The following is a 27115-nucleotide window of genomic DNA, read 5'->3' on the forward strand; positions in this document are numbered from 1 at the left end:
TAACAGTGTGGTCCCTAGGGACTGATGAAGGACTTGCTCTTTTAAAATATATTAAAAATAATTTGGGGACTTTCCTGGCCATCCACTGGTTAAGATTCTGCCCTTCTTATGCAGGGGGGTTGCAGGTTTGATCCCTGGTCAGGGAGCTAAGATCCACATGCCTTGTAACAAATTTAATAAAAGACTTTAAAAATGGTCCACATCCAAAAAAATACAAAAAAATAAATAAAGATGATCTGGAAAGGAGAGTGGAGAATCTCAGCGCTTCTAGGTAAGCAAGTGGAGCTGATGGGCACAGCTGAGAGAAGGTTCCACAGTGGGCGGGCAAAGGAGGAGCAGATGTGGGGGGCTTGTTTTTCTGCTGGTTCAGCTCAGTGAGTCCTCTGTCTCTACCTGACAGAATGCTGTGGCTGTTCTTTTGAAGGGTCTATTCAGCAGGGTTAATTTCTTGCTTCTCATCCTACTAGGCTATTTGGCTTTTAAATGTATATTCCCACTCTCCACTGCATACATAATATATTTGCATACATACATTATTCATGTGTTTAAAAATCTTCACAGATTTTAATTTACCATTTTATCCCCTTGCTTTGCCTTTGTCTTTCCTCACTCTTCCCCCAATCCTTTCCTGATTTTTAGATAGGTCATTTTGTGGGAATAATGTGGTGGGACCTGTATTGTGAAATGTTGACACTTTTATTAAAATATTTTGTGTAACTTATTATATGCTGTTTTTAGGATGAAAATACCACTTAGGAGCTTTCTTTTTAAAATTCAGTAATTGCTCATCTCCCAAACACAGAGAGTTAAAATCTGCCCAGCTGTATCCTTTTATGATTTCTGAGAGGTGTTATAATCTACCTTTTATTACTTGTGGGAGATGGGGCTTTTAAATGACGTTGGTGTGACTTGTTTTTACAGTCCTGTCTTAAAGTCTGTACTCTTGCCACTGAAATCATGGCATAAACTTTGACAAATATAGCTTCATCACCTTTTGAAATCTACTGCAAAATGATTTATTGATCAGTTGTTTAGTACTTATAGTTGATTCTTAAAATTCAGTTTGCATCAGCTAAAAATGTAGTACTATATATTCACAACAAGAAATATTGTTTTAAATCTGTAATGAATGTATGTGACTCAGTTAATGAGCTAAGGCATGAAAAGTAGTTATTTGGATTTCATAAAGGTGTTTAAATTGCATGTTTCATAGACCTCTTGGTTAGCGGTGCATGGTAATTAACTTTGATCTAGGCCGTTAAACAGTCTCACAAATAAAAATTTTCTGTAAAAGGATAACCAGTGTATTATCCTTTAATTTGTAGACATTAACCTATATTCTGGTCCTTTATTTGCCCATTTCTTCTTTTCATTTATTCCTTCTCGAGTACTGTCTGGTACTTTTCTGACCTGATTTAGAATCTCTAGTTTATTTCTATTTTAAAACAAGGACCAAATTTAACAGGAGACCATTGGTGAGATAAATTGGCCTACAGGCTCAGACTAACACCAGCAGACTTACTTCCTTGTGTTTAAATAAAGTACTCATTTTCCATGAAATAACAAACTGTACTTGCGGGCATGATTTATTCAAATCTGAAGAAGAAATACTAAAAAAGGATTATTTAAGGTTTAGAGTCATAGGGAAAGTAATATTTTCAGTTATCTCACTCAGATTCTCAAAATACTTTTGTTGTTATTTTTGTTTGGTTGCTAAGTCACGTCTGATTCTGTGCAACCCCATGGACGGCAGCATGCCAGGCTTCCCTGTCCTTCACTGTTTCCTGGAGTTTGCTCAAACTCATGTCCATTGAGTCAGTGATGCCATCCATCCATCTCATACTCTGTCACACCCCTTCTCTTCTTGCCCTCAGTCTTTCCCAGTATCAGGGTCTTTTCCAATGAGTCGGCCCTTCTTATCAGGTGGCCAAAGTATTTTTGGAGCTTCAGCTTGGGCATCAGTCCTTCCAGTGTATATTCAGGGTTGACTGGTTTGACTCAAAAATGCTACCTTAAACCAAATCCAGCAGTGACATAGCCAGTGGATGCAAAGCCAGTTTATATTCCAGCAAATAAATAGGTGACACAGCCTGGAGCAAGACATTCCCCATTTGTTCAGTCCATGAAGAAACGCACATTGAATACCTACTGTGTACACACAGATAACCACCCTGAGAACCTTTGTCTGGGGAGAAACCTGTGAACAGATCCTAAGGCAACTCGAGAAGGGCAGTGTTAGAAATATTCTGGGACCTGAGAAGAGGGGTGGAGTTCAAAAAACTGCTGGCTTGAACTTACTTCATACCTAACAGAATAAATAGGACATTAGAGGCGATAGTGTTAATACAGAAAAGGATCTTGTATGAAATCTCCCCCTTTTCAGTTGTAATTTTAATTTCTATGTTGACAATGGAAAGTTTATATTACTAAGGAATTTGCAGTTTACCTTCCTTATGCATTTAAAAAAATGCAGTACATCGACGTGGTTTTTAAAAAGTAAATTATATCACAATTTTAACCATTTTGATCAATTACTTTAATTTGGTTCAACTACATTTTGTTTAAAATTATACCATATGCTCCTGGGGAAACATGATGGATGTTATTACCCAGAGTTATTAATATTACTGCCAACCACTTTTAATTCTATTTATTTGTTATTTTTATCAGAAGGTAATCCTTTTTCTTGCTGATGATGCACACCCTCCTCCATTTCCAGTTCTGCCTTTATTGCCAATGGAGGCATTGCCATTGGTCTTAAAATGTATTTGAATACGGTCCTTTTCCATAAGAAAATGCATCCTACATATTCAGGGACTGATAAAGCCTCTATTTGGGTTTTCCCAGTGGCTCAGACGGTTAAGAGTCTGCCTGCAATGCAGGAGACCCCAGTTTGATCCTTGGGTCAGGAAGATCCCCAGGAGGAGGAAATGGCAACCCACTCCAGTATTCTTGCCTGGAGAATCCCATGAACAGAGGAGCCTGGACGGCTACCAGACCTGACTAACACTTTGACTTTTTCACTTTTCAAGGTCTCTGTTTAATCTTGAGTGTATCCATTTTAAACCCTGATTGAGCAAATTACTTGACAGCAACCCCCTACTCCCCACCACCCACCTCCCATGCCCCAAATGGACCACTGATCCCCAGTGCAGTGCAGTCAGCTCTCAGCCCTCTGGAAGGAGCCAGAGTTGTGTCTTTATTAGCACAGGATGTCAGCAGGGGAAGAGTGAGCTCAGAATCTAGCTCTAGGTACCAGAGAGAGACCGCGCCCCCAGCCACATCCTGCCGCAGGCAGGCTGGGGATGCCTAGCCCGTGGGCACACCCTGTGTCTTCTGAACTCCTTGATTATCCCCTCCCCCCGCCCTACCTCCCTGATAGCTTCCACTCCTTGCGCTTCTTGGCTGGTGATCAAGTGCAGCTCGAGAAGGGATGCTAATGTGATTTTTCTAATTAAAGGTGTTTTGTTTTTTTTTTTAATCAAGAGGGCTTTTAAACTGTAGAATTTAGTTTGACTTTTTAAGTCCTAAGCTCTGTGGCTCAGGCAGAATGACAACCGGATCGCAGGCGGCCATCGGCGGCAACCACGTCCCAGCGTGAAGCCGCCTTCTCAGGACCTCTGGTGTGTGCAGGAGCTCTTCATTACCAGCTTAGCTTTCGAGGCTTCCGTGGCATTTCAGAGCCATGCCTGCATTACTTTCATTGGCTCTAAATTCCTTTGTGTTCGTATCATTTCTACCAGGGCATGACTGTCTCAGGAAGATACCATAAGGGTGATTTGGGGGTGATGGGGAGCTTTGTAAATTGTGAGATGTAAAGTGAGTAGTCTGACCTGATTCCTGACAATCCCCTATTTCCATCCGGGAATAGGTGATTCTGTTTTTCAGTACATTTCCACCTTTACGGACATACTGATCTTAGAAGATGACCCACCGATTCCATCTTCCATTTCTGGTCTACAGTAACCTGTTGATTTCGACTGTAAAGGGAATCAGCTGGTGCATCTGAAGGTGTGTGAACACCAGTGAGTCACAAAGCCAACTCAAGTCTCATTCAGTATCCAGGAGGAGGAGCGTGTATCCTCTCTCTCCAGGGAGCTTAGTACTATTACACTGTCTGACTGCATCCTTTGAATCACAGAACGTGGCGATTTGACATGACTTTTCTTAATTGACTCGAAGTCAGGCAGATAGTTCTCAGATTGGTTTTGCCTTTGGATTTGAGAAGTGAGCAGATCCAAGTTTTTTCCAGTGACGATTATATAGCGTTACTAAGAGCGCAGCACCGTGCAGGGGATATCAGGTTCTTTTGCTGAATTCCTCGAGTACTGCCAGTATCAGCATTCTCTCTGATCGAGCCCCTCTTTCCTGGCCCATGTGCTCCATTCTCATCCTTCATCTCAGGCTCCCTCTCATAAACCAGGCAGAAATGGTAGGATGCAGGCATCTATTTGTAAATGCTTACTGAGGGTCACATGGCAGGAGACGCACTGGGGGTGCAGTGGCGCGTCCCATGGATGAGGTCCCTCCCCTTTCGTGGAACTTAGAGTTTAGTGCAGAGTTGGAGGGGAAGGGGCAGACCCATTCCCATTTGCCTGTCTTTGTACATGAGGTTTTGCGGGAACACAGCCCTACCCATCCACCCTGTCCATCTGCTCTGGGCACTCCAGTGACATCTTCTTTGTAGTGACCCTGTGGTCCAAGAGCTTGGAGTGCTTCCTGCTCCAGAGGGTGAGGTGAAGAGGTGAGTACAGGCAGGAGCCGACAATGTCCCAGGAAGAGCATCCACCCTCTTGGGGAAGAGGACCAGTGTGGAGCCTGCAAGCAGGAGAAGGGACCTATTCATACCTGAATTTCAGGGAAGTCACTTTGGCTACAGGTTTCCCTGGTGGCTTAGTGGTAAAGAATCCACCTGCCAATGCAGGATATGCCGGAGATGTGGGTTCAATCCCTGGGTCGGGAAGATCACCTGGAGAAGGAAATGGTAACCCACTCCAGTGTTCTTGCCTGGAGAATCCCATGGACAGAGCAGCCTGCTGGGCTGCAGTCCAGGGGGTCACAAAGGACTTGGACACAACTGAGCGACTAAGCCACCACCACCACCACCCCTGTTTTGGCTGCAGAACAATAATGACGAAGGACAGTGAGTGCAGCGTTGGAATGGGAGGCACTAGCAGCTAGGAATCAGGAGCATGGCCCTGCCTGGATGCACAGTACTGATCCTGACATTAGGTCACTTCTCTGTCGGCTGTTCCGTCTGTACGGTGTGTGTGCCTGTGCTCAGTCGTGCCCGACTCTTTGTGACCCCGTGGACTGTTGCCCACCAGGCTCTTCTGTCCATGGAATTCTCCAGGCCAGAGTACTGGAGTGGGTTGCCATTTCCTCCTCCAGGAGATCTTCCAGACCAAGGGGTCAAACCTGGGTTGCAAGCAAATCCTTTACTGACTGAGCCACAGGGGCAGAGATGATTGGATGGCATCACCGACTCAATGGACATGAGTTTGAGCAAACTCCGGGACATAGTGAAGGACAGGGAAGCCTGGCAGGCTGCAGTTCATGGGGTCGCAAAGAGTTGGATACGACTGAGTGGCTGAACAGCAACAACAATAAATACATGTGAAGCACTTAAGGACAGAGTATTTGCAGTCATCACTGTTCTTCCTATTCTAGTAATCCTGTTGAGAGGTGAGTGGGGACTGTCCTAGGCCTTTGCAATGTCCACAAAATGTTAGCTGATCTAAGAAAGACACGGAAGATTTTACGGGAGCCAGGTTTGAGGATAATAATCTAGAAAGTGCATCTGAGAACTGTTCCACCTGTTAGAAGTCAAGGCACAGGCATGTAAGTATTTAAGACAGAGGGCTGGACATCAAATGAGGTCTTACTGACAGTTTATGCAATCCAGATCTATGTATCATTGTGGTGGGTCACATGAACCCTTACACATTCAAGAAGGAATGTTATCTTTAAGGAGCTGTCTTGCTGATGCTAGGAGAATGCTGCTCTTTGGGATTGAGCAGGTATTTCTGCTGATGGGGGCGGTCTGGTTGATGCATAATGCAAATACGCGATGCACAGTGGAGGGCAGGGAGGAGGACAAAGGGCAGAGGAGAGCTTTTGTGTTTAAATTTTTCTTGTCCTGCCATAAAATACGAATCTTATTCCACCACGGCGAGGATGTGGAGAAAATGGCTGGATTCCGGAGCCGTGCGGGCGGTGGGACTGGCAGGAGTCAGTGATTGTTCAGATGTCGGAACAGGAGGCTGGGGATGAAGTGGAGGACTTGCATCTGATCAGTTGAGTGGATGGGGGTTCCCAGCCCCAAGGTGGGGAAAGTAGTGAATGAAGCAGATGTGTGCCATGGAGTCACAGCAAGTTCATTCCCGGGCATCTCAAGTTCAAGTGCCACGGTGATGAACCCAGAGATGAGAAGCAAGATGTGGGCTGAGGACACGGAGGGAGGAAGGATCAAATGAACCTGGCCACCTTGCTGGGGAGACGAAGGGATGCTAGAGCAAGGAGGAGGACAGGCAGGCTCCTAACAGGTCTAAGTGGAATACCAGGAGTCAAAGGTTAGGGACTTCCCTGGCAGTCCAGCAGTTAGGACTCTGCTTTCACTGCCAAGGGCCCGGGTTTGATCCCTAGTCTTGGAACTAAGTGGGGAAGGCAATGACAACTCACTCCAGTGTGCCTGGAGAATCCCAGGGAGGGGGAGCCTGGTGGGCTGCCATCTACGGGGTTGCACAGAGTCAGACACGACTGAAGCGACTTAGCAGCAGCAGCAGCAGGGAACTAAGATCCACAAGTCACTTGGCATGACCCAAAATAGAAAAGTCAAAGGTTAGACAAAGGGAAGATCAAAACAACTTTTGAAGAAAGATGAGCATGAAGTTTGAATCCATTAAACATTCTCTTGTTGAGGTGGGTGAGCCTGAGAAATGTTTATATTCGTGAGTCTCACATCAGCACCTGCCCACCGAACCACAACAGATGTCTCCTGCCTTGGGTACCTAGATTTCACTCGCTGTCATGTCCTGCGTTCTTCCCATAAGCAGCTTTCCTCCAGTGGAATGTTAGGCACTGCAGAGGATGTCCCAGGACGGCTGATAACCTGTTCAGTCTACTTTTCTGAGCCTATTTCCCGCCCCTCACTCTCTTCCTTTCCAGTTACTAGTTCACTGGAGCCTTGATGTGAAAAGTTGAAGGGAGAGACTGAGTCTTCCTTCTTTTGGTGGGGTTCTTGCTTCAACATCAACATCTTGAATCTGGTATCTTAGAGTTTTATAAGGACTTCTTTATTTTAATTTGATTATTGCAGTACTTCCCATGGGCTTACCGTGGTGGAGCTAGTGGTAAAGAACCTGCCTGCCAGTGCAGGAGACAGAAGAGATGAGGGTTTGATCCCTGGGTAGGGAAGATCCCCTGGAGAAGGACATGGCAACCCACTCCAGTATTCTTACCTGGGAAACCCCATGGACAGAAGAGCCAGGTAGGCTACATTCCATGGGCTCACAAAGAATCAGATTTGACTTAGCGACTAAACAGCAAGTGCCTGCTACTTGACTAGGTGTGCAGTGGTCAGAAGCCTGATGCAGAAGGCTTATCCACGTATACCTGAACAAAGGTATCACCCTTAGATGGTTGGACAAGGTGCCGCATGTTACACTTAGTTCTGTGCTATAGCATGAAAATTGTGGGAAAACTTTGAAATGGATCCAAAAGGTCACTGGGTGCATTTTCCAACTCAGCTTTGCAGGTTATCTCATCCCTGCATGAACTCCAACCTGTTCCACAATCCTGTAAATGATAGAAAAATGATAGTAACACGCAAGAGTCTTGTCCACTGAAATGGAAACCGTGTCCTGTGGAATGCAGTTGGTTATTGCCCTCTGGGTATGGACCAGTGTGACCAGTTTTGCATTTATTTTTCAATTGTTTGCAGTATTCTTGATGTTTATATATTTGTCTGTTTTTCACCAAGTCATTCAAAGGATTCACCTTTGAACTAGTTGTAACATCTTATGATTCCTTCTCAAAATTAATGGGTCAGTAAAAATCTGTGTCGCTTGTCCAGCAAAAAGTTCTTGTCATCCATGCCCAGGTGTGTTTATACCTGGAAGACTCACAAGGAAATGCCGGCTGTGAGTGCCTGTACCAAAGGGAAGGCAGGAAGACTTGCCTTTCACGATATACCATTAAGGATCCTATGAATGTTGTATCACATGCTTAGAGTATTACCTAAACAAAGAGATTGTTGTTCAGCTGCCAAGTCCTGTCTGACTCTGCGGCCCCCTGGACTGCAGCATGCCAGGCTTCCCTGTCCTTCACTATCTCCTGGAGTTTGCCGAAACTCATGTGCATCAAGTCGGTGATGCCATCCAGCCATCTCACCCTCTGTCATCCCCTTCTCCTCCTGCCTTCAGTCTTTCCCAGCATCAGTCTTTTCCAATGAGTCAGCTCCTCACATCAGGTGTCCAAAATACTGGCGCTTCAGCTTCAGCATCAGTCCTTCCAATGAATATTCAGGGTTGATTTCCTTTAGGATTGACTCGTTTGATCTTGCAGTCCAATGGACTCTCAACATACATTTGTTAAGTTCCTTTTTGAACTCTCTCAAGTTAGTCCTCAGCTAGCCCTTAGCAAAAGTTTGACATTGACTAAAATCACATTTGAATTAGCTGCCTTTCCAAAGAGATCCTTGTCTCTAAATAAACCCCCACTGGACAGCAGCCTGCGTATCAGCCTTACTTCTGCACTCCTGAAAGTCTTTAACTTGACTTTTCAAAATAGCTCTAACACTGTAGAAAAATGTCGGTCAGATGGTATGAACTCTTTTATAACTGTCTTCAGGACTCTGGGCATCCTGGCTTGACGGGGAGGGAGGGTGGCAGATCAGTTAGCCGGGTCTGCAGTCCTGGTTCTGACTGGCTCACCCGCCCCAGACCGGCCACACACAGCCTGTAGCCTCCTTGTCAGGTTACAGCCGGCAGCCCTTCCTTTAAGCCATTGGAGCTCAAGCCTGCTGCATATTGAAAACACCTAGAGCGTTCTTAAAACTCCAAACGTTCCCACCCGTTAAATCTTGATATCTGAGGGGTGGGACTCTGACGTCAGTGTATTTAAAGCTGAGGTGCGGCTGATGTTGAGAAACATGGCTGTACAAAGAATGGTGCTGACTTAACAGAAACTTCACATGTGACCCCAGGGACAGAAGCATGCAGGGCTTCTGACAGGAAGATCTGTGCCGCTGATGAGGAGCGTCTGGACAGAAAGGAAGGTCAACATTCTGGAATATTCAGGCACACAGAATCCGGTTTTCCTGGGGCCACCTTTGGAACGGGGCCAGCTAGGTCATGGGTGTGGTTTAAGAGCTCTGTTAGCTTTGGTTACAGTCGTCAGAGCTTGTTTTATAATTCTGAACTCAGTTAACCTCTCCCAGAGCAGAAATACTGAGTGGGGGCCGTCAAGATCATATCTCAGCCCCCGTCCTCTGCCATTTGGGCCACTAAGCCAGCCTTGGGCGGGCTGACATCCAACACCACCGCCACCATGTGACCAACAGAACGTCATATTTCTCGTCCACCAGACAACTGGGAAAACCACACTGTACAACAGGATCTGTTGAGTGCCTGCTTTGGGCAAAGGTCTTAGAACCTCATTGCTCCAACCTGTAACGATGTGCTTTGAAAGTGTTAGTCGCTCAGTCATATCTGACTCTTTGTGACCCCATGGACTGTAACCCGCCAGGCTCCTCAGTCCATGGGATTCTCCAGGCCAGAATACTGGAATAGGTTGCCATTCCCTTCTCTAGGGGATCTTTCCGACCCAGGGATCAAACTTGGGTCTCCTGCATTACAGGCAGATTCTTTACCACTGAGCCACCAGGAAAGCTCAGCAATGTGCTTTATTCAGGGGTTTTTGATAGAGAGTTGAGTTTATGAGGGGAGAAGTAAAAAATGCATCCACCCCTTTATTTTGGAACGGTAAGGCAAAGAATTGGGCTTCCCAGGTGCCTGAGTGGTTAAGAATCCACCTGTCAATGCAGGAGACCCCAGTTTGATCCCTGGGTTGGGAAGATCCCTGGAGAAGGAAATGGCAGCCCACTCCACTATTCATGCCTGGAGAATCCCATGGACAGAGGAGCCTGGCGGGCTCCAGGCCATGGGGTTGTAAAGATTTGGACAGGCCTGAGCGACTAAACAACAACAGAGGCGTAGACTTATTCTATTGCTGGCATGTCGTTCCTCGTCAGGAGCGGTTTCCTCTAATGAGGGGTCCTGGTTCATGGCCTGCTTTAGTTTCATGATTCATAACATTTTATCACTGTCTGGGCTGTTTTTTCAAATGTGCACATTGGTGTCATGAACTGCTGTGGTTGCCTTCATGTACTCACTGTATGCCCCCCTCCCTTTTGTGTAGGAAGACAGAGCTGTTAATAACCCCATGCCTGACAGAGGGGGCAACGGACTAGCCCTCGGGGATGACAGATTCAAACCCGTGGTGCCCTGGCCTCACGTGGAAGGCGTAGAAGTGGACTTGGAGTCTATTCGAAGAAGGAACAAGGCCAGACATGAACAAGAGCGCCGCTCTGGAGGAGAGGACCAGAAAGACATCATGCAGAGGCAATATCTCACGTTTAAACCCCAGACTTTCACCTACCATGATCCTGTGCTCCGCCCGGGGGTCCTCGGTAACTTTGAGCCCAAAGAGCCTGAGCCTCCCGGAGTGGTCGGTGGGCCTGGAGAGAAAGCCAAGCCATTGGTTCTGGGACCAGAATTCAAACACGCAGTTCAAGCCAGCATTAAAGAGTTTGGATTTAACATGGTGGCTAGTGACATGATCTCCTTGGACCGCAGTGTCAACGACTTGCGACAGGAAGAGTAAGCACCCCTTCCTCCTCTCTCTGAGCCGGGGGCACGGTCGTGTGGATAGATGCTGAGTTAGATTGTCAGAATGCAATATATATATATATATATGTTATACATATATATGCCTTTACTGCAGGGGAATAAGAGGATCTTTGGTCCACAAAATGGGCAGAAAGGGGAGAGCTCCCCATTTTATACGGGTGTAGCGTATAAAATTCTAGGGTCTTCTACACCTGTGCTGCTCAGAGTGTGGTCCCCAGACAGGCACTGGTCAGAACTTCCCCTTCTCACAGTCCACAGTGGGCAATGAGCTTGTCCCGAGGCATGGACTCACTACCAGGTGCATTGTTTAGTTTCACCTGACAAGTGTTTAATAGCAGAGCTTTCTCAGCGCATGGCGATTCCCGCTGTACCAAGCTCCCTGTCTCACTGTAGGGTGGTAGGAAAACTGCTGGGGAAGCTCCTGAAACTAACTGGATGTTTGCCGCCTTCCGTTTTTTTTTTCAACTGGAGAATAATTAGTTTACACTGTTGTGTTAGTTGCTGCTGTACAGTGAGAGTCGGTCATATCTATATCCCCTTACTCTAGAGTCTCCTTGCACCTCTCCCCGTCTCACCCCTCTAGGTCATCAGAAACCACCGAGCTGAGTTCCCTGTGCTGCGCAGCGAGTTCCCACTAGTCATCTGTTTTACACTCAGCCCTGAAACCGGAAGTGGAAACTCCCGAGTACGGATAAAAGTGTCCTCAGGCAGATGAAACCGTGACCCACACGGTCAGGTCCTTTTCACGAGTGTGATTTAAAACAAAGGGTTTCTAGCTCTTGGCTTTTGATTGTGGTGCTTACTGGATGAACTCAAAGCTGTTCTCTTTCAGTTTATTCAGCAACTGATTCTACTCAGAGGATCTAAGCATCTTCCATTATTGTGGATGCAGCATAATTCATGCCACTAGGGAACTTCCCAGGTGTCTCCCCAGTGAGGCGGGGTTAACATAGTCCTCATGTTAGGGGGTGAAGATAGCAGGCACAGGCACACACAGACCCCACAGCAGCATCCTTTATGACCATGGAGTCGAATGCTGGACCCATCAGGGGGCTGCTCCGGAGGCTTCATATATTGATTTGGCAGGAGTGAAAGGGGTTGCATGAAAGATGCAGAGAAAGAAAGAGAAGAAGTAGAGAACCAAGGGGTGAGAGAGATAACCTCCAGTACAGAGAAGCGTTGGAGCATCTCAGGGGGGCTGAAAAGGGAGGATGTGGGAGCAGTTTGTTCCTGATCAAGGCAGAAATTTGCCTGGTTTCAGAGTTGCCACATTTAGAAAGAAAAAAAAAGATGCTCAGTGAAATCTAATTTCAGATGAATGAAAAACGTTTAGTATAAGTATGCCCCAAATAGTGTATGGGATATACTTATACATTGAAAATGTATGTCTGAATGTATACATCTGAAATGTATACCATGTAAATGTATATACATCTGAAACGTATATCTGTTTGTTGTTTATCTGAAATCCAAGTTTACCTGTACATCCTGTATTTTATGGCAGCCCTCCTGGCAGGGGCTGAGCTTGTTGCTAGAACTGCCGTGCATAGACGCTTTGGGAACCTAAACAGAGTCTGTGTCCCCACCTGGAGTGCCTGCCAGTCACCCGAGATAAGACTCGAACCTCGAGTCTGTCACTGGGGTTCTCAGACAACCTTGTGATGGTCTTCTCCTCACCTCCTCACCTTCTCCTCCTGACGGGGAAGGAAAGAGGGGTACTTACTGACTTTCTGCTGTAGGCCAGGACTTAAACTGAGAGGGTTCCCACATGTGAATGTGAAGTCTGAGGCTCAGTGCTGTGACTTCTTTTCTGTCAGCCCAGCGAGATGGCAGAGCTATGGTCCTACCCCCGTGGCCCTTCTCTCTCCTCCACCCACACCTTCCTGGACCACATGCCTCAGGGCAGGGTTTGCTAGATGATAAGGTCCTGAGAGCGAGGTATTTGTCTTCTTCTCCAGCTCCTTCCAGTAACTGACATCCCGGAGCTTGGCTATGCCCAGCCGTGAACATCTGGGAAGGGAATGAATGAGTAGATAAAGGAGTGAGTGAAGGGGTCTGCTGAGGTGAGACCTCGGCTCCACTACCAGACACGAGATCTTAGACCAGCTCCTTACCCCACAGCCCTCAGGAACCTGATCTGTAACATGGGTCTACCGATACCTACCCCCCAGGTTGGCATTGGGATTAAAGGACATAATAGACTAAGAATCTTATCTCAGGCCTAGCGGTTAGAAACTTAAGTCCTAGTGGCGTTTTTTTTTTTAAATTGCTATGGCACTTTCTTCAGGTCACAATTTGTCCAAACTACGTAACTTTGGGGTCCTCTGTTGCTTTTTGGAAAATGTGGGTGCCCCACACAGCCATGTCCACCTGACCTGTTTCTCCTTGCACTTCCATTGATGGCAGAGCCCCCATCCCCTTTGATAATCCCTGACACACCAGGTGCCTCTGAAGCCCCCATCTCTCTGGGTCTTGCTCTTCTACAATCATCTTTCTTCCTGTCTTTCTCTCTTTTCTCCCTGCATGCTCCCTTCCTTTCTAATTTTCCTCTTGCCTCTAATCTCCCTTCCTCCCTCTTGCCATGCCTTTTCACAGGCTGATCATCTCTTTGTTCTTTTTTTCTGGCATAACTGGAGCACTGCTCAGAAATGAGATTATTGCATGTTCCGGCAAAGATTGTGGCCCCAATCAGATAAAAGGACCAAGACTATCTTAACAAACCACTCCTGAGCTCCTTTGTCAAATTCTATGCTAGTGAGAAAACTTATATTCAAAATCTTCAGACATCATAACTCCCAGAAAAAAGATTTTTTTTTTTAACTGAATCCAGATGACTTCAAAAAATTTGATTCTTTCTCACCCTTTTCAAAAAAATGGGATAGGCTTCTTTCCTGTTTGAACACTTTAAAATTCAGTGTAGACTCAAATAATTTCTGAGTTGAGTTATTCATCAATTAGAATGTGCTCAGTCTTAAAGAATTTTCTGCAAAATACAAAGGTCAACAGCAAAGAAAGTGCTGCTAAGTTCTGCATTGTATCTAGCGTGCATGTAGCACCTTCCTTCTGCTACACAGGCGGGCTTCCTGGGTGGCTCAGTGGTGAAGAATCCGCCCTCCAATGCACGAGACACAGGTTCAGTCTGTGAATTAGGAAGATCCCTGGGAGGAGGGAGGAGGAAGTTTGCTCAAATTCATGTCCACTGAGTCAGTGATGCTATCTAACCATCTCATCCTCTTCCGCCCCCTTTGCCTTCTGCTTTCAGTGTTTCCCAGCAACAGGGTCTTTCCCAGTGATCCAGTTTTCTTGCCTGGGAAATCCCACAGACAGGGGAGCCTGGCGAACTACCCTCCATGGGGTCGCAGAGTCAGACTCAACTTAGCAACTGAGCATGCACACATGTGCTCTACAGACAGCGCTGAAAGCATCTCATGCATTCATGTCACACATGCACACCCTCTTGAATACTCAGCCCTGTGCAGAACGTTCCTCACGAGGACTGAATTTCCGCAGCTGTGGGGTCTGATCAGCCTGCTCTCTGGCCTCTGCCACACATACCAATGAGCCACCTGCCACGCTTAGAGACCCAGCTCTGGGCCTTCTGTCCAGCTGTGGCACCTGCCAGGGCTCACCTGCTCGTTCCTGCGGCCACTCATCGTCCTTTCAGATGAGAATCTGGACAGGACCGCCCGCTGCTGCTGGGGTGAGTCATGCTCACGTCTCTCGCAGTTTTGAATCCCATCCCCGAGCTGACTCACTTGCTGGCTGTTGATCGCTCGTTAGGAGAGTGAGTAACAGTGTTTTGAGTGAACCGGAGGCCTGCTTCTTTTTTTATAGACTTGAGCCAAGAATGACTTCACCTGCCTTCACACTTGTTTTCTATAAAAAAACATGCGCATGGCTCTCTGCATGGTTCAGCAGAGATGGAGCATCTCCAGTAAGCCAGGCACTGTGCTAGCCCATCGGGAGTGCAGTAAGAAGTGTGGCCCCTGCCTTCGGGGCGCTCGCCGTCCACCCGTGGGGGAAGGGAAAGGGCACTGTGATGTGAGAGCCTGAGGAGGGGAGGGGGCCAGGAAAGGGTTCCCGGGGGTCCACTAGAGACAGGCCCGAGGCTGAGGGGCCTTCCCGGCAGAAGGTTACAGGTCCAGAGGACGGGACGGCCGGCAGGGACTGGGAGGAAGGCAGGTGCTGCGGCTCCCGTGGGTCCCGCAGCAGGTGAGGAGATACAGCTGGAAGCTTAGGGAGGGTCGTGTGTGCAGGCCCCCTCCACGGTCTGACCACCTCCCAGAGGTTTAAGGAGAACTTGAGGAGTGTCAGGCTACTGGGATATCCGGATTCTGCCAAGGGTGGGGGCCTGGCATCGCCCTAGGAAATTGAGTGGAGTCCACAGAAGCAGACAGAGGAGACTCAAGGAGCAAATGAGAGTTAGAATGGGCGGGGTTGTGGGGGGGAGGAGGAATCAGGGAAGTCCAGAGACACAAAGAAGGACACCACTGCCCAAGGAGGGGCAAAGGGCAGAAGAACTGCTCTGCTGGGAGCTGCTGTGCCTGGACTTCGGCCTCAGGCAAAGCCGCACCCCACCTCTCAGAGCCCCACTGGAGCAGCCCATGGGTAGCAAGTGCCATCTGTGGTCTGTTAGATTTTCTTCTAATAAAGCGCAGAGTTTTATTTCCTTTACTGTGAACTCACTGCTGATGCAAATACATGGAAATTATTCTTGCCCTTTTTCTGCCCAAGAAGACAGACAATCGGGGGATATAGAATCCAAGCTATTTTGTTTCAAACAAATGAATTAAATATTTTGACTAGTTGAGCAAATTCATCTGCTTCTCCTGTTTAACCTTTCCTCTTGCCTACACTCCTGTCGAATTTATGTTTTGTAGAAAGCTATCTCAGTCACATTGATGAGCGAAATAATAAAGTGCCTCGAAAACTCTAAGAGCTATGCAAATGTTAATATGATTAATTATTAATCACTTTGTTAAGCTTGTCTGTGGGAAACTGAGGCTTTTTAAAAAAAAAAAGATATTACACATTGACATTCCTGCCTTATGCACTTGGTAATTCTATTCTTACCGGATACAAAAACACTGATGTTTATACTCTAATTTTATTTAAGGTAGCTGTGCTCATGAGCTGTCTTCATTCTCCATGTTAAAGGCTCTTTCTGATGCTCTTGTTTAGAATATAGAGCTATAATTTATCAAATAGTTGCTATTAATATTTTCTAATTCTGCTATGGAGTTCCTTTCTAATTTCAGTTTCTATACATCATAACCCATGGGTTTCAGTTAACGCTGACTAGAAGTAAGGAGCTGCTCATAAGAGATTAAAATTAATATTAGAATAATCTATATATGATGTATATGGGGCTTTCCAGGTGGCATTAGTGGTACAGAACCCACCTGAAAATGCACAGCGTTGCTCCCTGGGTCAGGAAGATCCCCTGGTAACCCACTCCAGTATTCTTGCCTGGAGAATCCCATGTACAGGGGAGCCTGGCAGGCTACGGTCCACAGGGTTGCAAAGAGTTGGACACAACTGAAGCAACTTAGCACAGCATAGCACATAAATGATGTACGCACATGTAAGTGTGAATCACATGCGTGCACCATGAACTTCAGTGCTTTCTCCTAGTTTCTATTAACACGTGTGTGCTGGTTCCACACAACCCCATCCAAAAACACAGGTCACACTCACTGACGCTCGCTCCTTTCCCTTCTTGGACTGCCCAAAGCACATCTCATTTCTCAGAGTACGGTATGGCAGCCGTAGCGCTAGCCCTGCCTGCAGGAAGCACGTTCTAAATTGGTTTCGGATGGCCCACAATGGACGTGCTGCTGCTTTTGCATACGGAAAGTATTGCTCTCTAACTGGCCTGAAAGTTTCTGCTTTTGGAAGCCACTTTCTGTGAGGTCAGATATTTTCCACATTAACTTTAAAAATAAATCGTGTTCTGATACCTAGTTTCTTCTTTCTGTTCTAAACACACACATATATACATCTGAACATAGACACACATCTGAACACACACACATCTAAACACACACACACATTGCACTCTGGAATTTTCTGAGTGACAGGGGCACAGCCGATTGTTGTTTGAGGCCCTACTGACCACAGGAGACAAAACTGGAATTATTGTAGAGGTTGGGGTCACGCAGGTCAGCCCAGCTTGCACAGCAGTTTAGAGGGATGCCTCCAGAAACTGGACACAAGGTCATCTGTTGCTCCAGGCTCCCCATGAGCAGAGCAGCAGCACCTTTGAACCCCTGCTCCTCCTCAATGGCCTGTCGGGGTGGTTCCTACCCCTCGTGGGATCATCCCTGCATGTGGAGGCCTGGTTTGGTAAATGAGGTCCCTCCCACTAATACAACTTAATTTCCCCTCAAAGCTCCACCACCAAGTTATAGAAGGACAGAGTTTGCCTGGTAAAAAATTACAAACCCAGATTGCTTGTTTCGTTTTTCCACAACCCTCCACCTCCAACCAGGGATTTAGAGTAAGTTCCCTGGAGGTTAGGTAGAGAAATGTTCATGGAGGTGCCATGAGCTACCCCGTAGTAGCCCAGCCTGGTGACTGACCATGCCTGGGAGACCTTCTCTCCAGGGCAAGTTTCCCACCCATCTGGAGAACTGGCATGAAGATTTAGTCAGCGGGGGGAGTGGTACCCTGTCCCACTGGAGCAGCTGAGTTTTGGAGCTAATGGTCTTTTCAGAGTTTGGTCATTGTCCTGACCAAACCCTGAACTTGCCTGGACTGAAGAAAGAGCCCGGAGTCAGCAAATGAGACATCAGTCTTTCCATGGATGGGGGAGCTTACACACCTGGAGCCAGCTCCTGGGGTGTCAGACATCCCACCTTGGGCGGCAGATGGTAGGCAGAACAAGGTGGCAGGCTTCACTGGGGTGGGCAAGGGAAGACTGATGTTGGCAGTCATAGGAGGGATTGAAATGAGGTGGGCTCATCAGTTACCTGAGGACTTCCCTGGTGGCTCAGACGGTAAAGTATCTGTCTGCAATGCGGGAGACCCGGGTTAGATCCCTGGGTCGGGAAGATCCCCTGGAGAAGGAAATGGCAACCCACTCCAGTATTCTGGCCTGGAAAATCCCATGGACAGAGGAGCCTGGTAGGCTACGGTCCATGGGGTCGCAAAGAGTCAGATACAACTGAGTGACTTCACTTTCATCAGTTACCAGGGAAACCAGCAGAGGAGCACGCCCCTTACGGCCCCTTTGATAAACTGTCTCAGTGGTGATGTTCTGATACAAAGATTAGAACAACCTCTAGCTGGGCCCGGGTGAGTACACAGGCATTTATTGATCAGGTCCCGTGATGAGCAGGGGAGGTCAGCCAGGTGAGTGGGTGTAAGTGAGGCGGGATGTGTAGGGCAGAGCTGTCCTGGGGGCCTGGCCGTGCACTCCGGCAGTTCTGACAGCTCCTGCCCCAGAGGGCAGGTCCCTGGGAGTCAGTGCACTATGTTGTCTCAAGTGGGGGCCATGGGGCGAGCAACAGGAGGGACTTATAGGATTCCCTGGAGGCATTTCTTAGTCACCTTTGCTCACTTTCAGACAGATATGTAAGAAATGCACTTAGTATTGAAAGATAGAATTACTCTTTCGTCATCCTTGCAGTCATCCTTGAGACACGTAAGGTGAACAATGCTAAAATGTAGAAAGGCCAAAGTAATTCCATGGGTTAAAATGATATAAAAATAGTGTAACTTCAGTAATATCGTCCAGTTCATTGCTGGGGAATGGCCGCGGTTTTACTTTCCTCACCCCCGAACCTTAGAGGGAGTGTCCGCAGTCCCAGTGTAGCTAATGTGGAGAAGATTGCCGTTCTTAGTTGCCTCAGTAACTCCTTTCAGGGGCTTCCCAAGGGGGCTTTAGTGGTAAAGAACACGCCTGCCAATGCAGGATCCTGGGTTGGATCCCTGGGTGGGGAAAATCCCCTGGAGGAGGAAATGGTATTCTTAGCTGGGAAATCCCATGGACAGAGGAGCCTGGCAGGCTACAGTCCACGGGCTCACAGAGTCGGACAGGACTGAAGCGACTTAGCACACACGCAACTCCTTACAGAAGGAGCACTGCCATTTCGATCAAAAGGAAAACATCCACACCTTCTCCGGAATGGCAAGCCCCGACAGGCACATAACTGGCAAAAAGGGCTCTGGAGAAAGATGTGAGCATCTGAGCTCCGTGTTCCTAGGACTGTCCCCGCAGAGGAAGGGGCTGGGGGCTGGGGGGGGCGGGGGGGGCGGTCTTCAAAGACGCTTGTCTCGTCTTCCGTGAGGCGAGAGCTCCCCCTAGAGGCGGACGGACTCAGTGCAGCCCTGCCGGGGCTTCTCTGAGGGGAGTAGGAGGGGGCTTCAGGAAGGCAGAGAACTCCTTCCTGAAAGTAACATGGGGGTTCTTACTGAAATTCAAGAAGAGTTTGTGCTGAGCAAGAGATGGAGCCTCCTAGATTAGGGTTTGGCTGGTCCTGTCCCTCCTTTTTTGAAGAAAGGGAAAACCACTGGACCATTCAGGTATGACCTAAATCAAATCCCTTATGACTATACAGTGGAAGTGAGAAATAGATTTAAGGGACGAGATCTGACAGACAGAGTGCCTGATGAACTATGGACAGAGGTTCGTGACATTGTACAGAAGACAGGGATCAAGACCATCCCCAAGAAAAAGAAATGCAAAAAAGCAAAATGGCTGTCTGAGGAGGCCTTAACAAATAGCTGTGAAAAGAAGAGAAGCCAAAAGCAAAGCAGAAAAGGAAAGATACACCCATTTGAATGCAGAGTTCCAAAGAATAGCAAGGAGAGATAAGAAAGCCTTCCTCAGAGATCAGTGCAAAGAAATAGAGGAAAACAATAGAATGGGCAAGACTAGAGATCTCTTCAGAAAATAAGAGATACCAAGGGAACATTTCATGCAAAGATGGGCACAATAAATGACAGAAATGGTATGGACTTATCAGAAGCAGAAGATATTAAGAAGAGGTGTCAAGAATACACAGAAGAACTATGCAAAAAAGATCTTCATGACCCAGGTAATTATGATGATGTGATCACTCATCTAGAGTCAGACATCCTGAAATGTGAAGTCAAATGGATCTTAGGAATCATCACTATGAACAAAGCTAGTGGAGGTGATGGAATTCCAAATGAGCTATTTCAAATCCTGAAAGATGATGCTGTGAAAGTGCTGCACTCAATATGCCAGCAAATTGGGAAAACTCAGCAGTGGCCACAGGACTGGAAAAGGTCACTTTTCATTTCAATCCCAAAGAAAAGAAATGCCAACGAATGCTCAAACTTACCACACAGTTGCACTCATCTCACACGCTAGTAAAGCAGTGCTCAAATTTCTCCAAGCCAGGCTTCAGCAATACATGAACCATGAACTTCCAGATGTTCAAGCTGGTTTTGGAAAAGGCAGAGGAACCAGAGATCAAATCACCAACATCTGTTGGATCATCGAAAAAGCAAGAGAATTCCAGAAAAACATCTATTTCTGCTTTCTTGACTATGCCAAAGCCTTTGACTGTGTGGATCACAATAAACTGTGGAAAATTCTGAAAGACATGGGAATACCAGACCACCTGACCTGCCTCTTGAGAAATCTGTATGCAGGTCAAGAAGCAACAGTTAGAACTGGACATGGAACAACAGACTGGTTCCAAATTGGGAAAGGAGTACGTCAAGACTGTATATTGTCACCCTACTTATTTAACTTATATGCGGAGTACATCATGAGAAATGCTGGGCTGGATGAAGCACAAGCTGGAATCAAGATGGCTGGGAGAAAGATCAATAACCTCAGAAATGCAGATGACACCACCTTTATTGCAGAAAGTGAAGAAGAACTAAAGAGCCTCTTGATAAAAGTGAAAGAGAAGAATGAAAAAGTTGGCTTAAAGCTTAACATTCAGAAAACTAAGATCATGGCATCCGGTCCCATCACTTCATGGCAAATAGATGGGGAAACAGTGGAAACAGTGGCAGAATTTATTTTGAGGGGCTCTAAAATCACTGCAGATGGTGATTGCAGCCATGAAATTAAAAGACACTTGCTTCTTGGAAAAAAAGCTATGACCAACCTAGACAGCATATTAAAAAGCAGAGACATTACTTTGTCAACAAAGGTCCGTCTAGTCAAGGCTGTGGTTTTTCCAGTAGTCATGTATGGATGTGAGAGTTGGACAATAAAGAAAGCTGAGCACTGAAGAATTGATGCTTTTGAACTGTGGTGTTGGAGAAGACTCTTGAGAGTCCCTTGGAGTGCAAGGAGATCCAGCCAGTCCTGAATATTCATTGGAGGGAGTGATGCTGAAGCTGAAACTCCAATCCTTTGGCCACCTGATGTGAAGAGCTGACTCATTTCAAAAGACCCCGATGCGGGGAAAGGTTGAAGGCAGAAGGAGAAGGGGACAACAGAGGATGAGATGGTTGGATAACATCACCAACTCAATGGACATGAGTTTGAGTAAGCTCCGGGAGTTGGTGATGGACAGGGAGGCTTTGCATGCTGCAGTTCATGGGGTCACAAAGAGTCCGACATGACTGAATGACTGAACTGAACTGAACTGTCCCTGAGGTGGAGCCTGGGTGTCGCCGGGTGGGGGCTGGGGAAAGGCCGCGGGAGGCGGAGGCTGAGGAGAAGGTGTGCTGGGGTCCTGTGCCATCACCAAGGACATGAAGTTTCCAGCCCCGAGGCGTTCATTTATACTTATTCCTATGGTTTGGGGGAAATATTTCTCAGTTACTTTATTTGTTTATTGGCCATGCCACAAAGTTTGTGGGATCTTAGTCCCTCGACTAGGGATTGAACCCAGACTCTTCAGCAGTGAAAGCAGAGTCCCAACCACTGGACCACCAGGGAAGTCCCTCTCAGTCATCTTAGAATGAGGTCTAAACTTGTGTTCCACTCCCACGTGATGACCTGTCGTGGCTATGCTGATCTGTTCTCCTTCGCCGTTGCCACAGCTGATGAAGACAGGGTGCTCAGTTAACTCCTTGTCCGCCTGCGGGGCACCTGCGGGGCGTCTGGCAGCGTACTGCGTTCTCTCACACACTGTCCCCCTTCTTAGAGCTATGCTGAAACAGCACGGGTTTTTTTCCCCCTCTTTGTTTACAGAGGACAGAACTGAGGCTCAGAAGCAGATCAGTTGAAGGTCGCATAACTAGAAGTTTGGGGTGGTGGGACCCCGCTTCTGGCTTCCACACCCCATTGCCTTGTTAGTGATGATAAACTAATGCCCAGGGGGTGTATTGTACATGTGCATGTGTGCTAAGTGTGCTTCAGTCGAGTCCAGCTGTTTGCAGCTGTATGGACTGTAGCCCACCAGGTTCCTCTGTCCACGCGGATTCTCCAGGCGAGAATACTGGAGTGGGTTGCCGTACCCTCCTTGAGGGGCTCTTCCCCACCCAGGGATGGAGCCTGTGTCTCTATGGTTGCTGCACTGGGAGGCAGGTTCTTTACCACTAGCGCCACCTGGGAAGCCCTTCATTGCAGTGTATACAGCACACTGAGTTGTTTTTTTTTTAAGGTGGAAGGAGCTTCTTTTTAAAATGATTTTTAAATTAAATTTATTTATCTATTGGCTGTACTGGGTCTCCGTTGCCATGTGGGCTTTCTCTCGTTGTGGGGGGCAAGCTGCAGAGCACGAGCTGTAAGTGTGCACGCTCGGTAGTTGTGGTGCATGGGGTTAGTTGCTCCGAGGCATGTGGGATCTTCCCAGATCAGGGATTGAACCTGTGTCTCTTGCATTGGCGGGGGGTCCTTTACAACTGAGCCAACAGGGAAGTCTGCATTTTTTTTAAAAGAGGAAAACAGAAAGTTAGAAAAAGGTAAAAGGGCAAAGGTTTTTCTCTCATTGCCGCAGAAGTCTTTCCTGCTCCTCGGCCACGTTTTCTCCATCTCAGCACTATTGGCAGTCTTGGCAGGTGGGCTGTCCTGTGCCTTGTAGGTGGTTAGCAGCATCTCTGGGATCTCTCCACCCCATGCCCATGGCACACACAGCTCCTCCCTTTCCCCAGCCGTGACAACCTGAATGTCCCCAGACTTCACCACATGTGCCCTGTAGGGCAGAATCTCCCCTGGTTGATAATCGCTAGTCTGCAGGGCCAATCACCACAATGCTGAGTGGAGGGGAACGGACCAGGGTAGGGGGTGGGTAACACGATGGAAAAAACAGATGAGACTTACAGCCTTGGGGGGAGACAGCAGGCAGAGATCTGTGAAGTAGCCAAATCAATAAATGTAAAATGAAGTTCGTTATTAGCCGTGAGGGTTTTGTGATGGACTTCAGAACACCCGTGGCCGAACACGCCGGCATATTGGTGGTATTTCAGTAATTGTTTGTGGGCACACAAAAGCTTTTTAAGAGGAAGAATAGCAACTTGAGGACATGCATTGATTATTTTACTCTCCCCCTTCCATTAAAAAAAAAAAAAAGTCTTCTATATAATACCTGAGTAGTCACAAGGCATTTATGATTTCTGTTCTAATGACTGCTAAACTTTGAACAGATACCCAGAGGAATCAGAGGAATGCAGTCAAAGCTGAAGTAGCTTAAGATGTGAGTGGTTATAATACAAGACAATATGTCCTTGACAAGACAAAACCAACCCAGCAGGGTGTTTGAACGTGTTTTTCCCGTCAGTTTCCACTATGAAGTGTGATGTGTGGGTGACATACCTCTGGTTGTTGCTTCTGTGTCTCTGCCCTCATTGGGCAGGAATTCTGAGGACACATTCCCCACAGTCCACTCTCTCTCTCTCTCTTTTTTTTTTTTTGGCCATACTTTGAAATGTGGGAACTTAGTCCTCTGACCAAGGATCAAATCCACACCCTCTGCACTGGAAGCTTGGAGTCTTAACCACGGGATTCCCAGGGAAGTCCCCCACAGCCCACTCTGAGTCTTAGTTTCCCCATCCATGAAGAAAGGGAGTCGCCAGTGTTTTTAGCTCATTTCTGGCACAGAATCTGCAGAATCCTCTCTCCCTGTGGCTCCCTGGGGAGCATCTCCATGCACTGGTCCTCCCATCTCCTCGAATCCCCCAGGCTCTCCTGTCCAGTTTGGAAACCACTCCATCAGGCATCCACTGAGGTCTGTTCCATTTTCCGGGTAGTTTTCTCTAAGTTCCTGCGTCCTCCCCCAGTCTTCCTAGTGTGTCTATAGATGCAAAGCTGAGCAAAGCTGGTGTGCAGCAGTTGCCACTCTGGCTTAGCAGGATGTGGGCACCATCACTCATCCTCACCCCCACCCAGGGCGGGGGTACCCTGGCCCTGCAAGATGTGGCCACTCTTCTTGGAAAGTCACAACAGACATGGGATCAGGGCAGACACACTTGCTGTTCTGCTTCCAGCCCTGCAGCCACAGGCACTAGGGGTGAGGGTGGGACAAAACTGGTCCCCAACCCTGTGCCTGCCCGCAGGAGGCATCTGGTCCTCCCGGGCCTCTCACTACCCTCATAAAAGACCAGGGAGGCCTGCTCTTCAGAGAGTCATTCAAGTGTGTTATCTGTGATGCATGTTTATGAGGCATCTTTATAGTAATAAAGTGTTCTACTTAGGAGCAAAGCAAACATAATAGTGTATTATCAATTACAAAGTGACTCTCTCTTTAACTAGAGGCACTTAAAATCCTGTCCCTTTGTAGCAGGGGCCTCTGCTTAGATCTGAGCTGGACGAAGACACTTCAGGGAGAGCCGGGGGCAGGTGGGTGTGGTCCCCGAGCAGAGGGTCTGTGTTAAGGGATAGGGCAGATCCGCCATCAATATGAGGTCCTGTCACCTGGACCGGCCTCCAGCCCATGCCGAGGAGATGCTGTGAAGGAGTGATCTCCCAAATTGTCCGTGGATCTCCACACCTCACGGTGTGTTGAAGCTGGCAGCCCCCACCTGGTGGGTTGTGCAGTGGCCCTACCCTGGAGAGGGTGTGGCAGCGGGTGGAGCCTCAGATGCCAGGGAGCCCTGAGCCCATGTGTGCGGTGAGGCATGGACCTCTCACCGCTGAGGTGTGTCAGAGGGCTTGCACCTCTTCTTGGCAGATATGGGTGATAGATAGACACACTCTATTTCCTGGTGAGGTTTAAACCTGATGTCTTTGTTGTTTAGTCACTGAGTTGTGTCCAACTCTCACAATCCTATGGACTATAGCGCACCCCCAGCCCCCCAGCCCCACCGGCTCCCTCTGTCCATAGGCTTCTCTAGCAAGAATACTGGAGTAGGTTGCCATACCCTCCTCCAGGGGATTAAAAAACATAAATGTCATACAACACAGTGGGTATCATGAGCCCCACTGGTCAGAAAGCACTCTCAGCTGGCATAGCAGAGACCCCACGGAAGCTCTTTCTCGGCGAGTCTCTTGTCATGCAGGGGTGTGTTCAGCCCCACCCTTAGGGCATATCACCCTCCCCACTGTCCTCTACCCAGTCATCCTGTTCCATAAAGGAGGAGGCGTCCTGAATGTCAGCTTAAGATGAAGAGTTAGTTTACTGGAAAGTGTGGGATGACTGAATCTGTAATTTGCATCATTAAGAGAAGTGAAGAAAGAATTAAGATACATTTAAGGCTGTGGGGTGTAATATGTGAATAAGTACTTCATAATAATAAACACCTTTGTAATTTCTAAAAACACACATCTGTTTTCCAGTTTAACCCTGTATTTCTTCTAACTCTAAGCATCACTGGAGCCTATCCTGTCATCTAAGCACGAGAACACACAGTCCTTTAAAAGGGCAGGCTTGCCAGTGAAACAGGCTCATTTCTCTGTTGTTGTTTTTTAGTAGCTCAGTCGTGTCCGACTCTTTGTGACCCCATCCACTGTAGCCCACCAGGCTCCTCTGCCCATGGGATTTTGCAGGCAAGAATACTGGAGTGGATTGCCACTTCCTTCTCCAGGGGATCTTCCCAGCCCAGGGATCTAACCCATGTCTCTTACATTGCAGGCATATTCTCTACCGCTGAGCTACCAGGGAAGCCCCATTTCTCTGTTACTACCCCTGCTAAGTGCTACAGGTCTCTCTTCTTCAGTCTCTCTTGCTGTTCTTTGGGCGGCTTCCTGCAGTATTCAGGGCACGTTTTTATACAAGGCATCTTTGAACATTTTACAGAGTTTTCCCAGCTTTTACCCTGACTTTTTATGGCTCCACTGATTAAAGTTCTATTCTCTGGTCTAATCATTGTTTTCAGAGCATAAATCTAATTTTAATGGAGGGAATGTAATTCACCCTCTACCTCTTACACTTTGCAGGTTATTTTGGCGGCAAGAAGCTTTTCCCCACAGACTAGAAATCCGCCCACCACTCTTCCCCTCTGTTGTGGGCAGGCCAGAGTGGCCGACTTCCCGGCTGGCCACTGTCACTGTTCTCATTGCTGACACACAGCTTCTGTGCATCTGCACTTTGATGTGCAGTCAGTTCTTTTTTTTTTATTATTTAAGAGCTTTTGTGATGTGGACCATTTTCAAAGTCTTTATTGAATTTGTTACAAAATTGATTCTGTTTTCTGATTGTTCTTTTTTTTTTTTTTTTTTTGCTCTGTGTGACATGTGGGATCTTAGGTCCCCAACCAAGGATCAAACCTGCACCCTTTGCACTGGAAGGCACAGTCTTAACCACTTCCACCAGGGAAGGTCCTGCAGTCATGGTGGTGATGCTCATAGAGTCTTATATGAGCACTGGGCGAGGAATACAGAGCCATTGCTCATGGAGGAAACACATGGATTTGTTCTTACACACCTCTGGCACATTTCCATCCCCAGTCCGTACATCACCTCGTTTTATGTGTGTTTCTATCTAAACACACATTACTTGATGTGTATTGTCACATCGCAGCATTGACTTCACGGCCAGCAGCCCAGGGGACTCATGCCTGCAAGAAGCCTGTGTAACACACACGCTTCCCACTCAGTCTCAGCACAGCCTCACACATGCAGGAACCCCACACAGCAGCCCCACATAGCACTGCATCCCAAGCTCAGGGGGCCACTTTAAACAGCAAACTCAGCAACCAAAAGCACAAAAATGAGAAATAAGTGGACGAAACAGACCCTAAAAAGGAGTATCAGAGGAAGCGCATCATCTTGTGTCCACCTGATCCCATTTCCCCTCTCTGCACATGCTCTCCAATAACCACGAAAACGTCCCAAGTAACTTCTCTGGTGGTCCAATGGTTAGGACTTTGTCTTCCAGTGCAGGGGGTGCGGG

The 27115-nt window shown here is 47.4% G+C and overlaps 1 protein-coding gene across 1 annotated transcript in view; it reads left to right on the plus strand.

Annotated features, from left to right (window-relative positions):
• The window catches only part of GALNT7 (polypeptide N-acetylgalactosaminyltransferase 7), a 131741-nt gene that overhangs the window by 58983 nt on the left and 45643 nt on the right, over nucleotides 1-27115 (plus strand). The window contains exon 2 of the mRNA XM_052645135.1: nucleotides 10420-10880. Within this exon, the coding sequence (XP_052501095.1) occupies nucleotides 10420-10880 (461 nt within the window). The remainder of the gene's footprint in view (nucleotides 1-10419; nucleotides 10881-27115) is intronic.

This window comes from Budorcas taxicolor, chromosome 8 (assembly GCF_023091745.1).
Source record: "Budorcas taxicolor isolate Tak-1 chromosome 8, Takin1.1, whole genome shotgun sequence".
In the NCBI taxonomy this organism is placed as follows: Eukaryota; Metazoa; Chordata; class Mammalia; order Artiodactyla; family Bovidae; genus Budorcas; species Budorcas taxicolor.